The 20,239-nt window shown below is 38.7% G+C and overlaps 1 protein-coding gene across 1 annotated transcript in view; it reads left to right on the forward strand.

Moving 5' to 3' along the window:
* The first annotated feature begins 1,314 nt into the window (after window positions 1–1,314).
* Window positions 1,315–20,239, forward strand: part of gabra6b (gamma-aminobutyric acid type A receptor subunit alpha6b) — a 28,224-nt gene continuing 9,299 nt past the window's right edge. The window contains exons 1-9 of the mRNA XM_035666748.1: window positions 1,315–1,689; window positions 1,842–1,966; window positions 2,386–2,453; window positions 3,449–3,669; window positions 4,311–4,393; window positions 5,033–5,176; window positions 5,630–5,782; window positions 10,336–10,619; window positions 17,445–17,701. Of these exons, the coding sequence (XP_035522641.1) occupies window positions 1,601–1,689; window positions 1,842–1,966; window positions 2,386–2,453; window positions 3,449–3,669; window positions 4,311–4,393; window positions 5,033–5,176; window positions 5,630–5,782; window positions 10,336–10,619; window positions 17,445–17,701 (1,424 nt within the window). The 5' untranslated portion in view covers window positions 1,315–1,600. The remainder of the gene's footprint in view (window positions 1,690–1,841; window positions 1,967–2,385; window positions 2,454–3,448; window positions 3,670–4,310; window positions 4,394–5,032; window positions 5,177–5,629; window positions 5,783–10,335; window positions 10,620–17,444; window positions 17,702–20,239) is intronic.

Here is a 20,239-nt window from a genome sequence, read left to right on the forward strand (position 1 = left end):
TCTATTGCTACAAGTCTTGGATTGCAGGTTGTAGTGGACACTGAAAAAAAAGATGTTTGGTCTGATCCCCAGTATAATCATTTATAGGTAACATATGTCCTTGGACAGCACACCATACCACATAACTCCTCTTCATTGTTGCACCACAAGATATAAACTATGTTTGTGTGTAGAACATGTGGAAAAGCAAATTCCAGTTACCCTATAGTAAACTTGAAATCCTACTGAACTTTTTGATTATAGAGTTAAATCAGTACTAACCAGAGGTTTTCATTGAAAACCAAAAGGATCCTATCCATTCATCAGATATATTGCAGTAGCATCTAATCTTCTTTGAGAGGACTAACTCTTGGTGCACTTGATCTGAAAGTGATCCATTGTTGTTTGCATATGATCATATTTTGAGATCATTATATAACTTGTGTTTTGAGTACAAAGAGACCAGAGTTGAAGGATTATGTTGCGTAATCAAGCTCCACATTTTAATGCTGTCAGAAGAATATCCTATATTTTTTTCTCTCTCACGTGAATTATTGATAACATAACTATGATACCACTTATAATGAAAAAGTAATGCTGTGCTGAAATAACATATTCTAGCTCAATGATCAATGGAGACATAATGTAGTGAAGAAACTCGCTGAAGTTGGAACATCAGAATATATTGTATTTTGGATTTTTTTTTATATTGCATGAATTGTTTTTTGTTTTATTTTCACTTCATCTTAGGTTATGTTCAGTGCAAGGGTTATAATCACAAATGTTAGTGCATTCAAACAAGCCCTCCAACACAGTGCTTGCTTTAGTCAAAATGATGCAATTTCTTGAACTGTGTTTTTGCAAAAGAAATAAACTTATGTCATCCCGGTAAGAATAGTCGGCAGTGACTGCGAGGTAAATTCCCCTTGCTCTTGGTCTATGGATATTGTGAGTTTGAAGTTGCACTAAATGTATCTACCACCTACTCCACTCAACCACCCAACCACTATATGAATCACAGTTCATCATGCTTTATCTCGAGTAGCATTTTTCTGTCTTTGCATGCCGGAGACCAGTGGTTTTACACACACACACACACACACACACTCACACACACATAGGTAACACAAGCTGAGAAGGCGGTAGCAAAATGATGTTTAAAAATTATAATGCATTCGAAGGGTCACTGGGTATAGGCTACTGTCCATTGATATGATAGTACTGTATTTGTGCAAGGCAAGCTCTCTTCCTCCACTTCTCCCTCCCCCCTCTCTCTCTGTTTTCTCTCCATCGCTCTTTTCTCTTCAACTCCTTTTAATCAAATAGGCACCGTCATTATTTCCGTCAAACTGAAACATTTTCTGAATATCCAAGTTGCACTTCAGACCGGTGTATTTCTTATAAAATGCCTCGTTCTATTAACGTTAATGTCCCCCTCGTCCCTCCTCTTCACTCTCTTAAAAACTCTTCAGGTTTTTCCAACTGAGCGATTCAGACTGAGGCGGGCGCAACCGCACTAGAGGGAAAGTCAAGTCGTGCTGGACTGGCGCGATATCCTCGCACGGTTCACAACTAAAAGAAGACCAGACCCGCGTTTAATCATGCTTTTAAGAGATGGAATATGCTGATTTTAAAAGTTGACCAGGGGTTTCTAGTTGTGGGGTGTTTGCGAGGCATGGCTTTCCTTTTAACTTGCTTATTTCTGTCTTGGTGAGTATGACAACTCTTTTCTCTGCATGTTCTCGGACTTTTACGCACGGCAACCAGAGACTGTGGATGGATGTGCATTTGAGAAACTCTGCATTTTTCAACTGTTTTCTTATCTGTTGATGTAAGCTTTCAAAGGTGCATATGTACTTTAGTTACAGTGTGAGCAGTGTTTGGGGAAACCAGCACAGTGACACCAGTATCTATTTGGATAACATCACGCGTATATTGGATAGATTACTGGATGGCTATGACAACAGGCTGCGACCTGGATTTGGAGGTATGCTAATGACTGTGTCATGTTGTATTTTATGTGTTCTTGCCTCATAAATTATTGGATCGATGTTCTTTTTCTCAGAAGATAAAGTTTTACTCCAGCAGTAATGTGTGCCTCATTTGTATTTAGTTTTGTGCTGAAATGGTTAGTGATATTATTTTATTTTATTTTATACAATTATGACACAATTACCAGCTGACAAAAGCAAACTGAGTTTGAGAATCAACTTAAAATCAATTTCCTGTTCTATTTTGTTAAACAAATTTGATTTTCAGTGGCCATTTTGCTCTTTGTATAGGATATACATTAGATATAGCTATATATGTTTTTACTGGCTTCTATTTTGAAAAACATTCAAATGTCAGTTTTAAAGTTGTTGTTTTTTGTCTGTATCAAAGCAACTACTTATCCTTCTGCTGTAGGTCCAGTCACAGAGGTCAAAACTGACATCTTTGTCACCAGCTTTGGACCGGTTTCAGATGTTGAGATGGTATGTAAACCATGCTGACCGCTGAAGCAGTCATACAGGATGCACAAGCTAATTTACTGGCTGTCGTACAAATGCATGTGTTTTATCAGTTATTAACAAAGCCACTGTTAATGTATGAACACAAAAGTGAATATGTGCTGTTTTCCCAGTAACTCTGTGCATATAGTATCAAGGCATGGTTCTCCCAGCCTTCATTATTCCAGCATTTGGGCAGGATGTCATTAGTGCAGCTTAGGATTTTAATCTGGTTGACAATCCCCCCTGCCAGAGAGGGAGAGCGATGTGGCTGATGTTGGGATGGGATAGGTTTGCTACCCTCGACATGGGATAGGCTGAGGGCTGTATGTCTGTTTAGGCTTATACTGCATCTAAAGCCTACTTGCACTGCCATGTGATACGCTGGCGGCAGTTCTATAGAGAGAAATGTAAAAGGCTCTTCAGGGCAGCAAGGCCAACCATTTGATCTAAAGGCATCTAGGACAGACTCTTAATGTGCAATTTATGCTGACTCTGAGGATGAAATAAACTGTATTCATGTTCATCATCAATCAAGAAAGATGTTTTGTGTCTTGGCATCTGTTTGAGATGCATTGTCTTTTGAAGGAATTTAATGTTCATGATAAAAAAAAAATATCTTTGGGCTATTTTGAGAAAAAATATATGTGTCCAGAATGGACTTGTTTGTATTTAAAACCCCATATTAATTCCCTTTTATTAATTGGTAAATAAGCGCAAACCTAAGCTTTTAATTTCACTAGTACTGGCAGCAATAGTGTAAGAGTCCAGAAACAAAACAAAAAAAACAAAAAACTAATCACATTGCCAGTACCCTATCCAGCAGGTCCAATGAAACCATGGCTCACCAACCCATCTGCCATTCTCTCTGGGGGTAGTGGAGATAGTAGCATCATGAGCAGAAGCAGCACCAGCAGTCGAAGTGGTAGTAGTGAGTAGTAGTAGTAAATAAAACCCTTAACCCACACTCTCCAATCCAGGAATACACCATGGACGTGTTCTTTCGTCAGACATGGATTGACGAACGGCTGAAATTCGAGGGCCCTATCGAGATCCTGCGGCTCAACAACCTGATGGTCAGCAAGATCTGGACGCCGGACACCTTTTTCCGGAATGGCAAGAGGTCGATCTCGCACAACATGACCACCCCCAACAAGCTGTTCCGCATCATGCAGAACGGAACTATCCTCTACACCATGAGGTAAACAGTGCTGGACAGTGAGCTCCAAACCCAGCCAAGACCGGAATAGAGCACAGACCTGGAAAGCGAATCAAACAAACAGGCATCCAAGAATATGCACAGACATGAAAAGAAATGAGGAGTGCCATTCCAAAAACAAGATATGTGCCATCTGATACTGAAAACAGGCCTGGAAAGCAATTCAAACAAACATGACTCCAGCTTTGTTCCAAAAGGAGATATGTAGCATGAAAAAAAATCCCCTTGAGTTACTGATGTCCCAAAAACAGTTTTTTAAAACGCTTATTTAAGTGGATCAACTTCCCTTTAAAATATTTAATAATTCAATTAAAAAATTGTGTTTAATCTATGCTGTGAACTTATGTAGTTAGTTCCCTTTGTGAGAGGTGCAGCTTACACTCTCTACAACAGGATGTGATATATTGCTATAACAGGCTATAATACGAAATAATCACATTTTAATCTCTAGAGTTCACCCCATCCACTTTTTACTAAATATTCTTTTAGTTAGTGTGTCAGGCATTGTATAACATGGCACAACACTGACTGGATCCTGCTTAAAACAGTAGTCATTACTTAGCCAGTAACAGTGTATCAAATATAAATCAAACACTCCTTTCAAATCTTCTCTATTCTGACAGATTAACTATAAATGCAGAGTGCCCCATGCGTCTGATGAACTTCCCGATGGATGGCCATGCCTGCCCGCTCAAGTTCGGCAGTTGTGAGTTTGTTTTCTGTTAAGCCTCGCTGGTCTGACAGATGGTGTCACTCTCAAATGATCACTTTGTCACTGAGCAACTGACTGAGTAATCTGACAGCATATATTCAAAGATTTCAATTTGAAATGTCAGATACAGTACATTTGGGGCACATTAAAAAAAAAAAAAAAAATGACAGGAGTTCCTCACTCAACATGTGTCAAGTCTATAGATGACCAGGCCTGCAAAGATGTGTATAAAAATTAAAATCACATCTAAAGGTTATCTGTAACTCCTGTCATTTTGTATCAGCAATAACATTAGCAATTGGCTCCTATCTCTTTGAATGACGATGGGATTAAGTCAGATTTTTCCAAAAACATATGCTGGATTTTTATTTAATTTTGGCTCACTAATAATGTTTCAGTTCAGCAGTTTAATACGCAGTTATTTGTTTGTATGCTTATTTATTTATTTGATTTCTTATTTTTAAGAATCGCAGCCTTTTAAGAGCTAGAACCCAGGAGGCAGTAAAAATCTGTCTATTATTCTCTCGCAGTGTCAAAGTTTATTTCTTTGTGCCCTAAATTATTAAAAAAACAGCACTTTTATTAAATGATGGATGTTCCTGTTTTACAAAGCTCTTCATCCATCCTGTCTAGATGCTTACCCTATCAGCGAGATTGTGTACACTTGGAAGAAAGGTCCTCTGTCGTCTGTGGAGGTGCCACAGGAGTCATCCAGTTTGCTGCAGTACGACCTCATCGGTCAGACAGTGTCAAGCGAGAGGCTAAAATCCAATACAGGTGAGCAGAGCTTGTGCTCAGAAGTGCGTGAATCTATTCCAGTGTGCAGTATGTGTTGAGATTGTTACTAACTTAGATCACTCTTTCACAGCTCCTAGTCGCATATTTGAGTGTGATCTGTGGTTTGAACTTTTGATGTGATGTGTGACATGTTTTTATTAATGTTTTCTGTGGGGTTATGTAATATTTTGTACTGTAAATGAGAGTTTTTATTTTAAACCAATGTATCTTTGAAAAGATACAATTAAATTGCATGCAATTAACACATTTAAGTATGATTGCTGTTCTTAACAATTAAGACTAACTAAACTGTAATTATAATTTTTTTTTGCTCAAAATAGGTATTTCACTTTTTTGAAGAGATGTTATTATGTTGTCAGTCCTGCTTGTTTGTCTATAAATTGATGATTTACCACCAAAAGAAACACAAATATCTGGTGTTCACTTTGTCAGGTGAATATGTCATCATGACTGTCCACTTCCACCTGCAAAGGAAAATGGGCTTCTTCCTGATTCAGACTTACATTCCCTGTATTATGACGGTCATCCTGGCCCAAGTCTCTTTCTGGATTAATAAGGAATCAGTTCCAGCTCGGACTGTGTTTGGTAAGCTTTTTTAAAACTCACTTTACTCATATACATTCAAGCTTGTTTTCAGAATATTCATGTAAAAAGGGACATGTTGGTAGACTGAAGCGAATGGAAGAATAACACATGCTGCACATTACCTTTGTGTTGGAATGGAATAATTAACAGAAAAAATATTGGACTGCTTTCATTTTAGCAGCCAAAAATTGCAACAAAATAGTCTTGCAAATAATGATGCCTTTTTCTCTTAAAAAAATTGTTTCTTTTGTTTGCAATCATTTAAAGAGGACTATCATGTTAGGAAAAAGGCAAATCAAGTCAAATCACTGAGTAGAACAAGTCAGTTAATTTCTAAAGCTGTGCCTCTGATGCATTATAGTGTAGTGTCTTAGACTTTATGATGAGTCTTAGTTTAACATGTTGCAAGTTGCTTACATAAAGTTTTTGTCACTAAGTTTTCAAAACTCAACTTTATTTTTTTTTAAGTCTCCAAAGCTTAAATGAAGATTCTCTGGATTTATCGACTCAACACCCACTGCTTGACCTGCAGTTTCAGTCTAGCTCTGCAAACTTTAAGCAAACATATTTTCTTCCATTTACTTAACTCTGATTAGATTAAACCGCACAGAGTGATCCTTAAAATACAACCTTCTGCAAGAGAACAAAGACAGACACAGTCAACACAGCATGTTTTAACCTTTCTTCATTATCTGTAATCCTCCTCCACTGTGGTGGAGCTGAATTAATGGGGAATAAATGTCCTTTTTGAAATTGGTCATGCAAGGGCCGAGAGAGGGAGGATGTTTACTTGGCCCTCTTCCGAGCACTCACAGGTTCCGCTTGCTCACATTACATTACGCTACAGTTGCCATCAAGCTTTAGCCTCGGGAGCAGAGAGGGTGAGAGACACTGAACAAAGACATAGAGAGAGAAAGAAACTGAGAGGAATGAGAGACTAAAAGACAGAGACAAAGCAAAGAAAAAAAAAATTCCTACCCTTTATAATTTAATTTCCCCTTATGTTAATTTTCCACAAGCTGCAGCTGAGCGGAGTAACACTACTGGCCCTTGTAGGTTCCGTAGGTCTGCGCTTGTATTTGGAAGCGGGCCAGCACCTCGAGCCTGCGCACTTCTTCAGAGAATAGATACCAATCATTGGTGTTCATGTGGAAGTTGAGGCCCCATGCAGAAGGCACATCTGTGGCAACTCATTAACCTCACTCGTCCTGCTGTTTTCATTTCACTCAATATTGGGTATAGGATAAAAAAACTGCTCATTCTTTGGATTGGTTGTTGTTATAAAGGAGCTCTGGGTAGGCTCAAGGCACACTGGGTATTTTAGAAGAGGTCTAATGCCACATTTTGGAATCATCTTCAAATGCAATACAGTTTGTTTCTTAAATTAAAGCGCCCTGGTTATAAGCTCCTAAAGTGCTTGCATGTAGTTCCATATTTTTTGGTGTAAAGGACAGCAAACAATATGTCCAAAAAAGCCTTTATCTTAGTATGTTTCATCAATGCTGGTTGATATCTGCCATTTCATGTGGCATAGAAAGTTGAAAATGAGGCAGAAGAGAAGACAAATTGCTACATGGATGTGCTCCACTCTGCACATAAAGTCATAGTATGCGCTGGATTGTCAGCAACCTCTCTAAGAGCTGAAAGTCCCTTAAGCACAAGTCTCACAGACTTAATTGAGTGTGGCCTAATTTGTACCTTGCTTTTTTTCCTATAAAAGCACATAAATGCCCCAGGCATTTCATTTCTATCCTGTCTTTATACTCCATCCCCCTCCCTCCTACACTCTTTCTTTCTTTCTTTCTTCCTCTTTCTCTTGCCTCTCCCTCCTACCCTGACAGGCTTTCTTCCCATGTCCCTCCTCCCCTTTGCAATCATTCAAGTTGTGCTTGAGCTTGAGACAGTCAGCATTGGTTGGCTATCCGAGGAGGTTGTGTTTGAGAGTTGCTAGCTTTCACTGCTGAAGTGGTGTATAGAAAATGCTTTTGAGACATTATTAGGTGCATTAAATCCCCTGTAAGTTCTTACACTGCTAATGAAATGTGCACAGCTACAGCGCACATTTGGTAAAAGCATGGATAGCAGTGTTCAATGGCCCTTTTTCCCTGCTTGCTTTAGCTTGATGAAAGTGAATTAGATATGTACTTTGTTAATGGGCCATTAAAAGAGATGTTCATTGTCAGCATCTTTCTCTGACTTAATAAGGATGGAATCTGGGCAAGACAGAGGAAAATCCTTTTTCAGTGACTAAGAGGCATTTTTGTAGAGTTAAAATTGCACTTCAGATCTATTTTTGGTATGTTTTCATAGTTTGACACTTCAAAAGTGCCTCTAAAATGCACCTGCCATGGACCTTTTGTGTGGTCCAATCTATTCTCAAACCATCATGTATCCAAGAGAATTTATGAATGCCCTCAGATCTATACAGTGCTTTTATTAGTTTTATATTCTTTGAGGTTGTACTCAGAGTAGTAGTCTATGCTTCATCTGGAGCTTTGGCCAGAATTTTACACCTAGTGCAGTCTTACTTCAACTAAGAAAGATATCAAAAACATATTGCTTTCACTCTCCCACCTATCCACTGAGACGTTTATTTATTAGCGAATATTAGCAAATGCTTTGTGGCTTGTGTCTGGTCATCTTACTGGATGGCTTTCTCGAGAATGTTTATAGACATTTGGTCTCTTTTATTGGCGTGCCAGTGCGGGGGCAAGAGTTAGTCTGTCTTTGGACAGATTAGCATCCACTGAAGTGACTTTTTGGCAAACCTCACTGAGCTGAAATGCCACATGGCCTGACATTCTAGTTATATGCCATGAAACAGAGCTGCTGCCATGTGTCAGAGATATTCCTTAGGAAAATCAATTGTGTAAACACTATGATTCATTGGCAAAATGTCCTCATTTTGTTACATGAAATTACATAATGTTAGATTATATTGTATTTCTTTATATGTAATAATGTGATTTTTTAGACAAGACACAAGAATATTTATTTATTTATTAACACCCACTCATCTAAGTGATTAATAAGTGGTTTTAATATGCTGCCATCAATTTCAAACATGATTCAATATTCATTGCAGGCATTTATGTGCATGTCTAAAATTTGATTAGAATTAGATGATTTTATTACTGTTGCTTTTTCATCGTATTGCTTTTTCCACTTTTCTCCACTATTAACATTATATCATACATTTATCAGCATGACAGGAAAACTCAAATTTAGCCCCTATAAGCTATTAGCATACACACTATAAGTAAGATTTCAATCTCATGCACATAGGAATACACCACTAGTTTGGAAAATACTCACTTTTTTGTTGATAGCTTTCAGACCTGAGTGTCAATGATTCACAGTGGTTCATGCGAAGACCTCACTAGGAACTAGCTTTGAATCATCTCTGCAGAATTGTTGTCAAATAAATACTGAAAACATGAGTGCTTCAACTGCTATCATCTCTGCAATGCTGAATGATCACAGACGTTATTTGCCAGATGGCAGATTTTGCTAAGAGAACTGAAATGATAATGGCTTTTTTTTTTTAGCAACATAATGATAAAATGGCTTTGATGAGACGACCTGATAGATTTGATCTATTGATTTGGAGAAAAGACACTCTAGTGCAGCCTGAATGTTAGCTATTTATTCAGAAGTTGTTTTCCAATGTATAGTGTAACATTATGTTTGGTGGTGTCTGTGTGTGTCTGCGCATCTAGGGTGTTTGTTTGTCCAATTCAAGCTGATTGCAGTGGTCTCTCATAATCAATCCTCTCCACTGTTATTAATTTACAAACATTTGCAGGTGTTAAGTCATATGACAGTTTTACAGAAACACAGACATTCACCCACTTCACTTTTCTGGAACATCATTATTCACAACACTGAGAATAAAGTAAAGAGGTAAATAACCATTGTCCATCTATGTAATATACTACCTCCTGCATGTTTTACTAGAATGTTTATAATAATAACATCCTGAAAATGATATTTACCTATCAGAAAGGGGTCACTGAAAAGAAAATTACATTGTACCACACTGAGCAATGTAACAAAACATCATTAAAGGAATAGTTAGACATTAGTTAGACAAAAACAGTTTTTCACACTATTAACAAGAGTTAGATGAAAAGATGAATACCATTTTGATGCATTAGAGCCAGGTGGTGGTCAGCTTAGCTTAGTATTAAGACTGTAAGCAGGAGAAAACAGCTATACTGGCTCTGTCCACAAAAAAAAGCCTGAACACCTCTTAAGCTCACTAAAGAACATGTTTTTTGGCTAACAGGATGAGCAAAGTGACTTTTCTCTTTGTGTGAACATTAAACAAACAAGACAACAAATGTGTTAATTAGTGAGCTTCACAGATTGGTCTGTAAATCTTATCATCTAACTCTCTGCAATAAAGAAAAAAAAAGGTTAAAATAACATACTGCCACAGTATCCCAAAACAGTAAGAATAAAGACAACCCATCAATCGCAGCACCATAGTGAGATAAAATGTGAAATGAAGAACAGCAGGTTCCTAACGTCTCTCTCCTCCCCTTATGCAGGTATCACCACTGTCTTGACCATGACAACACTCAGTATCAGCGCCCGCCACTCCCTTCCCAAAGTTTCTTATGCTACGGCCATGGATTGGTTCATCGCCGTTTGCTTTGCCTTTGTTTTCTCCGCCCTGATTGAGTTTGCGGCCGTCAACTACTTCTCCACCCTGCAGGCCAACCGGGAGCTGCGGAAGGCAGCAGCCATGAAGGCAGCAGCCCAGGAGGCGGCAGCGGCAGCTGCAGCTGCAGCTCCGGCTGCAGCCACAGGGAACGACGGAGAGGTTTCTTCAGTAAGTCTGCCCCTCTGTTTCGCACTTTCATTGTTTACAGGCATTGACAAATCCATTATGACTCAAGTTTTAACCTCATAACAACAGACACACAATCACTTCCCACTTGTCTTAATACACATTGGTTACAGTTAGTGATTTTTGGTGTTAGGTACAGATACAGACTTTAAAAAGTGCACAGCGTTGCTGTGGTGATCAGAGCTGCACTCACAGGAAAGGTAAAAGGCTTCACTTGGCCTGATAACATGCCTGGAAATCTCTTCATCAAACCACTGCATCAGCGTGTGCTTCGCTTTTTTCTCACAAACCTAAACTAAGGTGCGAAATAATGTAATTCTTCAGAGAGCTTTTTGCCCCATTTGCTGAATGTTTGACGTTATAACGTCAGTGCTCATTTTCTGAGCTATTCTCCCTCATTGAACTTTGCGCAGAATAATAACATGTATTTTGTCTATGTAACCTTTTCAATTAGCTTAAATTAGGAAAGGCATACTGATTTCAATTCTGGTATAATGTTGGCTGACCGCCAACACTTCAGGTTTCACAGCAATGATGTACCACTGCCTTTACATTAGAATTCAGTGGAGCACATGCAGAACGTTGTGGTTTAGTATAGGCAGTAGTTTTACATCTTGAAATTACTAATACTCCCAGTACATGAACCTTCTCCTCTTGTTCTGTTTGTCTCTCTCTCTATCTAAATCCATTCTCAGCTCATTGTTTTTATGTCAATTTCATTGTTCTATTTTTTTCAGCTTCAGTTAGCTTTTTTGGCTTGATGTGTAAGCACATCTGTGTTGCAAAAGCAGATAAAGTAAATAGTGGATAAAGACAAAGATAATAGTAATTATGTTTATGTTGTTAAAGACAGATGTATGTTGACAGGTGATCTGTCTGTGTGTGTCTGTGTTTTGGCTCTGATTCATCATTTTATATAGCGAGCTCTTACAATCTCTCATGTTTTGTTAAGATATAGCTTCCATTCCCATTTCTTTTTATTTTTAGACATTCTTCTAGTTGAATATCTCTGTTCAGAGACTGGTAGTGGATCAATTTGTGGTGCAATTTGTTTTATTCGCTCTCCTTTTCATACTGAACTACTTATTATTGTTTTTTTTTTCAAATGCTTTGGGTCTGTGGCTCTAAGGCCAACTGGATGTACTGGTCAGAGTGGCGAAGGTCATAGCCAGCTTTGTCAGTGGTTGCACATACACATAGCACTGATTAGTCAGGGGAGCATTGTATGACATTGTGTTTGGTTTTGCCTGGTTTACATTCTTTTTATATTACCTGTGCACCATTTTTTCTACCTTCTGACCTGCTCTCAAGTTCTTCCTAAGAAATCTTTTATTTTCCCTCCTGTTCACCCATCTACTCCCTTTCTTCTCCCTCAAGCAAACACATACACACACAAATGCACAAACATGTAGCATTATCCCCATTTTTCTGCTTCTCCTCCATCCCCCCTGCTGTGCTCTTTATGTGAGCCCTCTATTCTCTTTTCCCACACACTTGCTCCCTCTCTCCCTCATGCACAAACACACATCTCTTGACCGTCCCTATTTTGCCTCTGCTCCTCTCGTTTTCCTTGAATGTGCTGTCCACATATACACACTGAGACGCCGCAATTGCCGCTTTATCCACGCTTGTACTCACAGACCCACAGAAGGACACACGTGCACACATAATCTGCAGCACACACACAAACACATATACAGGGTCATATGAATGCATACACGTAATCTGCAGTAAGGCCCCCCACACACACACACACATCAATACAGTTCACTCATCACTCTATACAATTTCTTATCCATCTATCCATCTACAGTGTATCTATCGTCCATCCATCCCTCTCGCCCAGTCCTCTATTCTGCCCTGTAACTCTGTGATAACCACAGAGAGTGACATGAGGAGACAGGCGGTGGTTCTGTGAACGACATTGCTGCAGATTATGTAAGAGCCATAGATTAAGGGAATATCCAGCAGATCACTGCAGGCTCACAAGAAGGAGGGCAGCCACCACAATGAAGCACAGTAGGGGCTGAGAAAGCTGGCTCAGTCCATTTCTGTGGCGCAAGATGGGGAGATGGATGTGAGGGGCCAGTGTGGTGTGTTTTTGTGTTGTGTGTGCATGAGAGAGAGTTACACTGAGAGAAAGAGAGAGTGGGAGGGATGCATCATGGAAAATGACTGCTTTCAACAAATATGTAGGAGGGAGACTCTTCATTACACAGAAAAAAGGGAAAAAAACAATGGTGTATCATTGGGAATAGAAATAGACATCCACCAGTCACGATTTAAAACACTACGACCTGTTATGACTGTCAGGTAAGGCCACAACAGGAATGGAATCCTCACAACAACATAAGATAAATGGTTTATTTAATGAATCAAATATACTACTGTAAACACAAAGGAAAGGGAGTGTTGTCAGTGTGGCTAAAAGGTGCATGCATTGTCAGTGGTGTGTGAGAGTAGATGGTGCAGTATGCGGCGCAGGAAATTAACAGAACATAAAACAGATGTAGGAAGAGAAAAAGAAGTAAAGAGACAGAGAGAGAGAGAAAACGAAGGGACCTTTATTTATAGGCCCAGCCACAGGTGCCGGCAATCACAGTATTAGTGATCGCTGCTTGGGTGAAAAGACATCCTGATTAAAATTGGGACGGATTTGATTTTCAAGCATTTGTCCTGGCATCCTGGTTTCCTGATAATTAAACTGAATGAGTGTTATTATTTTCAAGCTCAAGAGTGTTGACAACAAAATATAGCATGCACTGTACCTAAAGTTGCTCTGTGGTGTTTTCTTGTTTGCGCTAAATAGATCACTGGGACAGTGTGGAACCAAGAGACGCCATATAGATGTCCTTTTTTGATAGACACTGGCAATCATAGAGATTGCCATTTGGTGTCTTTGTCATCTTCTTCGTGTTTTATGCCTTGCATGCACTATACTTTTGCATTACTGACCTGCGGTCAACCTCTCGATCATGTGTTCTCATTTGTGTGCTAGCAGACAACAGGACATAAGTTAAACTTTGGAACACTCTTCAAAATTAACACACTAGTGATCAAAAACTCCAGAGAGTGTATCTTTAATTTTCTTGTCCAATAATTGTGTGTATGCCTGTGTATCACCTCAGCACTCATACTGTGACTTCGTCACACATTTCCCAGCAAAAACCTATAGTATAATCAAAATGTCATTTTTTAGAAGATATTTTCATGATCTCATAGATGTCATCTGTCTCACAAGAATGATGAAACCAACGTTTAAACCCAACACCAACAATAACCTAGCAGACTTACAGTAATATTTGTCCAGCAGAGAAAATGAGTGGACCAGAGTGACTCAGTCTGTACAAATTCTGGATCCGAGCAACCATGTTATCATTCCAAATAGAAGATATTTGTTTAATGTTTCAATTTTTTCCCCCCTAACGTTTGCATTGGAACATATGTGACCGAATCACTTGCTTGCACTTGCTGTGTTGTCACTAGTGTTTTTTGAAAGTTCCCTCTGGAACTAGCATATACAGAAAAGTGTAAACTAGTGGCTAAAATTATATCAAGGTTTAAGTTGGAGTGTGAACTTGAGGGAGGGCATGATCTGCCAGAATCAGAAGTCAGAAAAGTCTGTTAAAGTGTTTTTTCATTTGCATGTAAATGTACAATTTTGTAACAGTACTTTTCCAGAGTAGATGTTGAAAATGCAGCGTAATATTTAGAGGATGTTGTAAATGCGGAAAAATTAGATTTTATATACAACTGACGATCAGGTAGTCTTGTTCACTGGTTCATCTTGTATTCTTGCAGCACTTATGATGAATGTAGACCATAACACACAAACACAAACTGAGTATCTATAATCTGTGTATTTTGCATTTTTAACCCCAACCCCAACCCATATCCATTTTCATTATTTTACTTTCTAAACCTAAACAATTAAAAAAGGAGTGCCATAGCTGATATAGCCAGGATAATTACTGCCCTGCAGTGCAATGCATTATATAAAAAGTACATTTACATACACATATCCAACTCCACCGTCTACTAATAATACACCCACTCAACACCCACATAGATGAACCTCCATGCACTTACTCCCATGCCATATTGGTAGGGCACAGTAAGTAACCTCATTTCACACACTGACACCTAAACATACCACAATGAAACATATATAATCACACATGTAGCTCCCACTCACCCCCATACATGAAAACTTAACACACCCAAAATATCCATACATCATTCAGTGCCGATCCTCCATGTGTTAAAGTGGGTCTGTTGAAATCTAAAGAAGTGGATAAAAGGAAGAGGAGCTCATCCCTCTGGGATTTGACCAGGAAGAAGCCAAGCACGCCTGTCATTATCGAAAATAGCTTATGCATCGGATCAGCTGCACAAACCTACAGTACAGTGCACACACAAGCCACGCATGAAACGTGTACTCACTGCATGATCTTGACCAGTTATATCATATTGACCTGCTCGACCAGATTCCTGTTTGAGCATGAATCCTCGATCTCAAATTAACCTTGACCTTACAAATGAGCAGTGATTCAACAGGAGGAAGCATACCTAACTCACATATTGGGGCACACAATGTAATTTAGCGATGAGAAAGCTTAACGTCAGGATGACCAGCTGTTAGATCACCTGGACCAACTCCCTCTCACATCCCTTCTGTTCCCCACTGCCATGTCCCTATAGGGTTTTACATATGCTGATTTATTGTTTTTCTATATCTCTTCTTTTACCCGATACACCTTTCACCGCTCCCCTTAAATTTTTACTCTCCTCTCTGTTAAGAGTGAAACGCTGATAAGACTTTAATGTAGATCGTAGTCCCTTAAAGACATTTCTCACAATAATTATGCCTGAAGAGAATTGATGTTTTTTTTTAAATCTTTGATCATAATGTAGCAGCTTCCTTTCTTTTTTGTCTCTCTTTTTGTCACACGTTGTACTTTCCAACTATCAGTACTATACAACAGTGAAGGATGATCTTGTGCTTTAGGGATACCACGGATTACAGTTTTGTGGTTTACCACACAGGAAGAAAGATATTCTATATTAGTTTTAGACCAAAAAGAAACAGTCTGTACTGTAATCTATAGTCAAGCCAAGCAAAAATAAATACATTTTCTCCATGGACTTGTAAAACAACATGTAAAACAACACCCTCTATCCATAGACCTTCAGTTCTCATATGGAAAAACTGCTCTACTGTATATAGATCGTTTCTCTCTGTAACATGTTTCCATGGTTATGCTCCTGACGTCTAACCTTCATACAGAACTGGAATGACAGGATAACTCAGTTTAAACAAATACACTATATTTAATGGTCATGAGTTGTACATACCAATAGATACAGTTTTTAAATGCACATTTACTGTAGGGTGAAAGTGTGTATAGGTTTGTGAAATAAATAACTCAGGGACTAATCTAGTGTTATTTTGAGATTGGCCACCATGCATTTTTGGAAGTGTTCCCCTCAGCCAGAGGATTGTAACAGTTTAATAGTCTCTTAACCTGTAGAAGAGCATGTAATCCTGTAACCTCACAAATCCAGCCTAAATCTTGCAAGTTCACTCTTTGCTCCAAGACTGTAGGATGGGAAAAAAACATCCATGGTAAACTGAATAAGCCGACAGCTGGAAGCTGGACTGATCAGTGAACTAGGGAGTTTATTTCCCAAAACCTGAGAGCAACTATATAAAACTGTACACTGTAATGAACTTTATCGTTATTCTGCAAAAGTATCGGTTCATGTTAGAATTACAAACTTGTTTTGGTAAAGAATTTAGGAAAACTTCATATGCAAATGTGGTATTGAACTAGCATAAAGGTAACATGAAATTAGTTTAGAAATGGTCATATTTGTGATATTGAGCTGTATAAATAAATCTTTCCTATTGTAAGATAGCCACTGTTACACAGGTATATCAAGACTTGCTTGATCCATCAAGAAGTAACTGTTCCATATGGTACTTCAGGTTGTCCCAATAATGTATACTGTTTTCTTTGGTTTAAAAAGGGATGACTCTCCCTTTCAGTCTCTCTCTCACTCTCCCCTGGCTCTACTTTCAGGCTACAAGGTGTTCCATGCATTTCACAGATATACTCTCGCTTTCTCTCTGCACACATACTGTAGCTGATTTACAACTATTGGAGAAGGGAGCATGTGCTGAGATCACACTGGTTTACTGAAAGTTGATGAGGCATTGCGATAACCATGTGTCAATATACTGTGAGACTCTTTTGTTTAATATGTTTTGTTTGCTTTCTTCAACTGCATCAATCTTCATGGAACGGGTTGATTGAAATCACATAAAATCAAAAACAAAACATCATTGATTTCCTTTGTTGCGCTTAATTACTGTGGTACTCATTGGTATTCTAGACAGTGTTTATATCAACTCATAGCTGTGAGAATATGGCACAAACATTAGGTTGTGTACTAATAGTGTATAGTGGAAAAAGCCCACCAGTTAGACAAAATTTTATAGCTTCCCAGCAGAATTTTCCATTTTAAAAGTGAGGAGGTTTTTTTTTAGTTTTGCTTGATTGTGTGTAATGTGTCAACGATGTCAATATACATTTGACATTATAACATGTCCTTTTACATACAGACTCAGTTTCTACTACACTATTAACATTCCTGGCACATACAATATGATGTTTTATGACACTGTGGGTACAACAGCACAGCATCAGTTTAATTATTAATACCCTCATATTACATCATGCAATATTCTCTTTAATGCAGATCTCCTCTTACAGATTGTATATGTTTCCTCTGTGCATTTCCAAGGTTGATGCAAGTAGTGTGCTGAAGAAGAGGATGAACTCGGCCCCGCTGTTTGACCGCCCTGCAAAAACATTTCCCAACCCACCTGTCAATGCCCAAGCCTTCCTGCAGCAGGGTTCAGCTGTACCGGCCAACAATGTTCTGACTGGCACCAGCATCATCGACAAATACTCCCGCATCCTCTTCCCCCTTTCATTCGGAGCCTTCAACCTGGTCTACTGGATCGTCTATCTCACCAAGGACACAATGGAGATGTCCAGGTGAGCAGATGGCATAGTTGTTACAAATAATTATCGCACCTCCTTAATGAATATAATTAGTTTGGTTAAATCTTGCACAACCTCAACCGGGCTAACCGCAAAACATATTCACAAGTTCTGTACTTTGCTTGTATGGAGTAAAACTGGGACAGACTTTTCACCTCCTTAATCTTGTGAACAAAATGTTTTCGCAAAAGTAACTGTGGTAGTTTAAAAATGAATCAAAACGGGCCAATGCATGGCCTATTTCTTCACTTTAAGTGTTTACAAAAAGAGATTTTAATGGGCTGCTTAAATGAATAATAATAATAATGATGAATAAGTGAAAGTTTCCAAAATTTGCAGACATAGTGTCCTTTGTCAGCTCACAAAGTTGGTGCTGATGTTGACAAGTGGCCTGATTTCATCAAAGTTGTTGGAGTTGTCTATGTCCATCATTTATTATGATAATAATTAAGTGCTCATGTATGCATGCCGTAGCTAATTAGTGTATATATGATATTACAGTTTGTTCACAAGTACTTTTGAGCAACAAAAAAACACGTCACATGCTGTATGTTAGATTACACATTGAGTCTATAATGTATGTGTAAATTCTGAGCACAATAGTCCATATTTAAAGCCATATTTTAAACACATTGTGCAGAAAAGCCCCAATACTCAGAAGAAGGTTAAGGAAATGTGCATTTGACAGGTTGTATATTGCAGTTATACTTTGCTTTGTTTATCTGTGTATGTGTATTTGAGTATGTGTGTATGTGGGATGGATTTGGGATAGTATGGGGATGTACAGTATGCAGCTGTCTCCATTATATGCTTTGGTTTTTAGTTCATATGTGTGTTTGTTTGTCTGAGAACCCATATATTATTCAGCAGCCACACAAGTTCTTACATTTTCAGCTCTAATTATTCACCATATGGTTTTCCAAATGTGTCAGCACAGTTAAAGAGTGGTCACATGCTTGATACAGTAGTTGAGCTATAATTGTAATACAGGACCACCAAGCAACACTCGCAGGCTCTGTATTTGTCATTGAAAGTGTCTAGCACTGTACCGTGCCAATGAGCTGTAGTACTCATAGCCTGTAGGTGTATGTGCTTTCCATACACAGTGAACCATAGTCTTAATGATGGCAAGAAAATGCACATTTCATGTCCTCTGTGTTTTTGGCCATTCACGAGACATAGTTTATACTAGAATACATGTTAGCTGCCTTTAAGGCTGTACTCAGACACAGAAGTGCTTTGAGCCAAATGTAGATGTGTTCAGTCAAATCTATATCAACACATTTTCAAAGAAAACTGACTATACTGAATCACCATTGTCACTGACCCAAACAGCAGCTTTTAGCAGTGGGGCTCCCCACATGTATGACTGAGAGCGCCGTTGTCAGCTTATCTGTGATTGTTAAAAGCTTAATATAAGACAGTAAAAGCCACAGTCATAATCTGATGTCGTCATAAATAATTGGCTGCTGACATACACTGAACTGAACATGACAACTTTGACTTGCAATGTACTAAACACAGAGAAACACACAGGTCATCCGTATGACCAGTGATGTGTTTGCTTACCGTTGTACATACTGTGCCTTTGAGCAATCACCTACTGTATGTACTGGCATGTCTGAACGATAATGCGTTCATTTACTGGCATATGTACTGAAGTGCATTTGAATGGTGATGTGACCGCTTTGCTTAGAGAAAAAAAAGTGAATGAAGTACAAAGTCACTAACCTTTAAACTGAACTGTGATTGAAATCAGCAAGGTGATTCATGATTTCCACTTCTAGTTGAATAATCAGCCTGCACACAATGAAAATGTTTGCAAGTAATGTTGAGTGACAGGAAATGGGGGAGGGGGGTGACATGCTCCGGCTACTGTGATACGGACTCCTCACGCTACATATTTTTATTAACATTTCATATCATATGCTAATAAGTCAAGGTGAATTGTGAAGGATCAGAGGCACATAATGTCAATTTCACAAGTGGTGTCTTTTAAACGTATAAACTGAGACATATATATGACTCACAGCCATTATTGCTAGTAGATATGAACAACAGCAGTCTTCATGGCATTGTTATTGCCAAAGCAATAAGTCTGTCAGCAGATGAAATCACAATGTTTTGATGACATCAAGAGACGTATGTTGCTCTCATATATCACCTCTACAGATCCTGTAGGGCTTGACACTTGACAAAATGAACTGAGAGTTGCTGAGGGTTTTGCTGGTTGAAGGAGCAACCTCAGTTTATGATGAATCTGTACATGCAAGTTTTTGTGTCTGATTTTTCCAACCATATGCTCTAAACAGATGCATATGCCTGGTTGTGCATTTATTTGCACATTATAGATGCGCTTCGTGACTCCCGGGCTTTTCAACTGTGTGGGATCAGCTCCTTTCATTCCCTGCCTTGCTCTTTCTCTAAAAAGGGAAAAGCCCTGCGGCCTGAACTGAGACAAGTCAGATGACATGACAGTGTTGGCAGGCATCGGATAGCACTGTGTGACTAACCCTCTTAGTGACACTCTCT

The sequence above is a fragment of the Morone saxatilis genome, unplaced genomic scaffold (assembly GCF_004916995.1).
Source record: "Morone saxatilis isolate NCDOM2014 unplaced genomic scaffold, NCSU_SB_2.0 Contig20, whole genome shotgun sequence".
Taxonomy (NCBI): Eukaryota; Metazoa; Chordata; class Actinopteri; family Moronidae; genus Morone; species Morone saxatilis.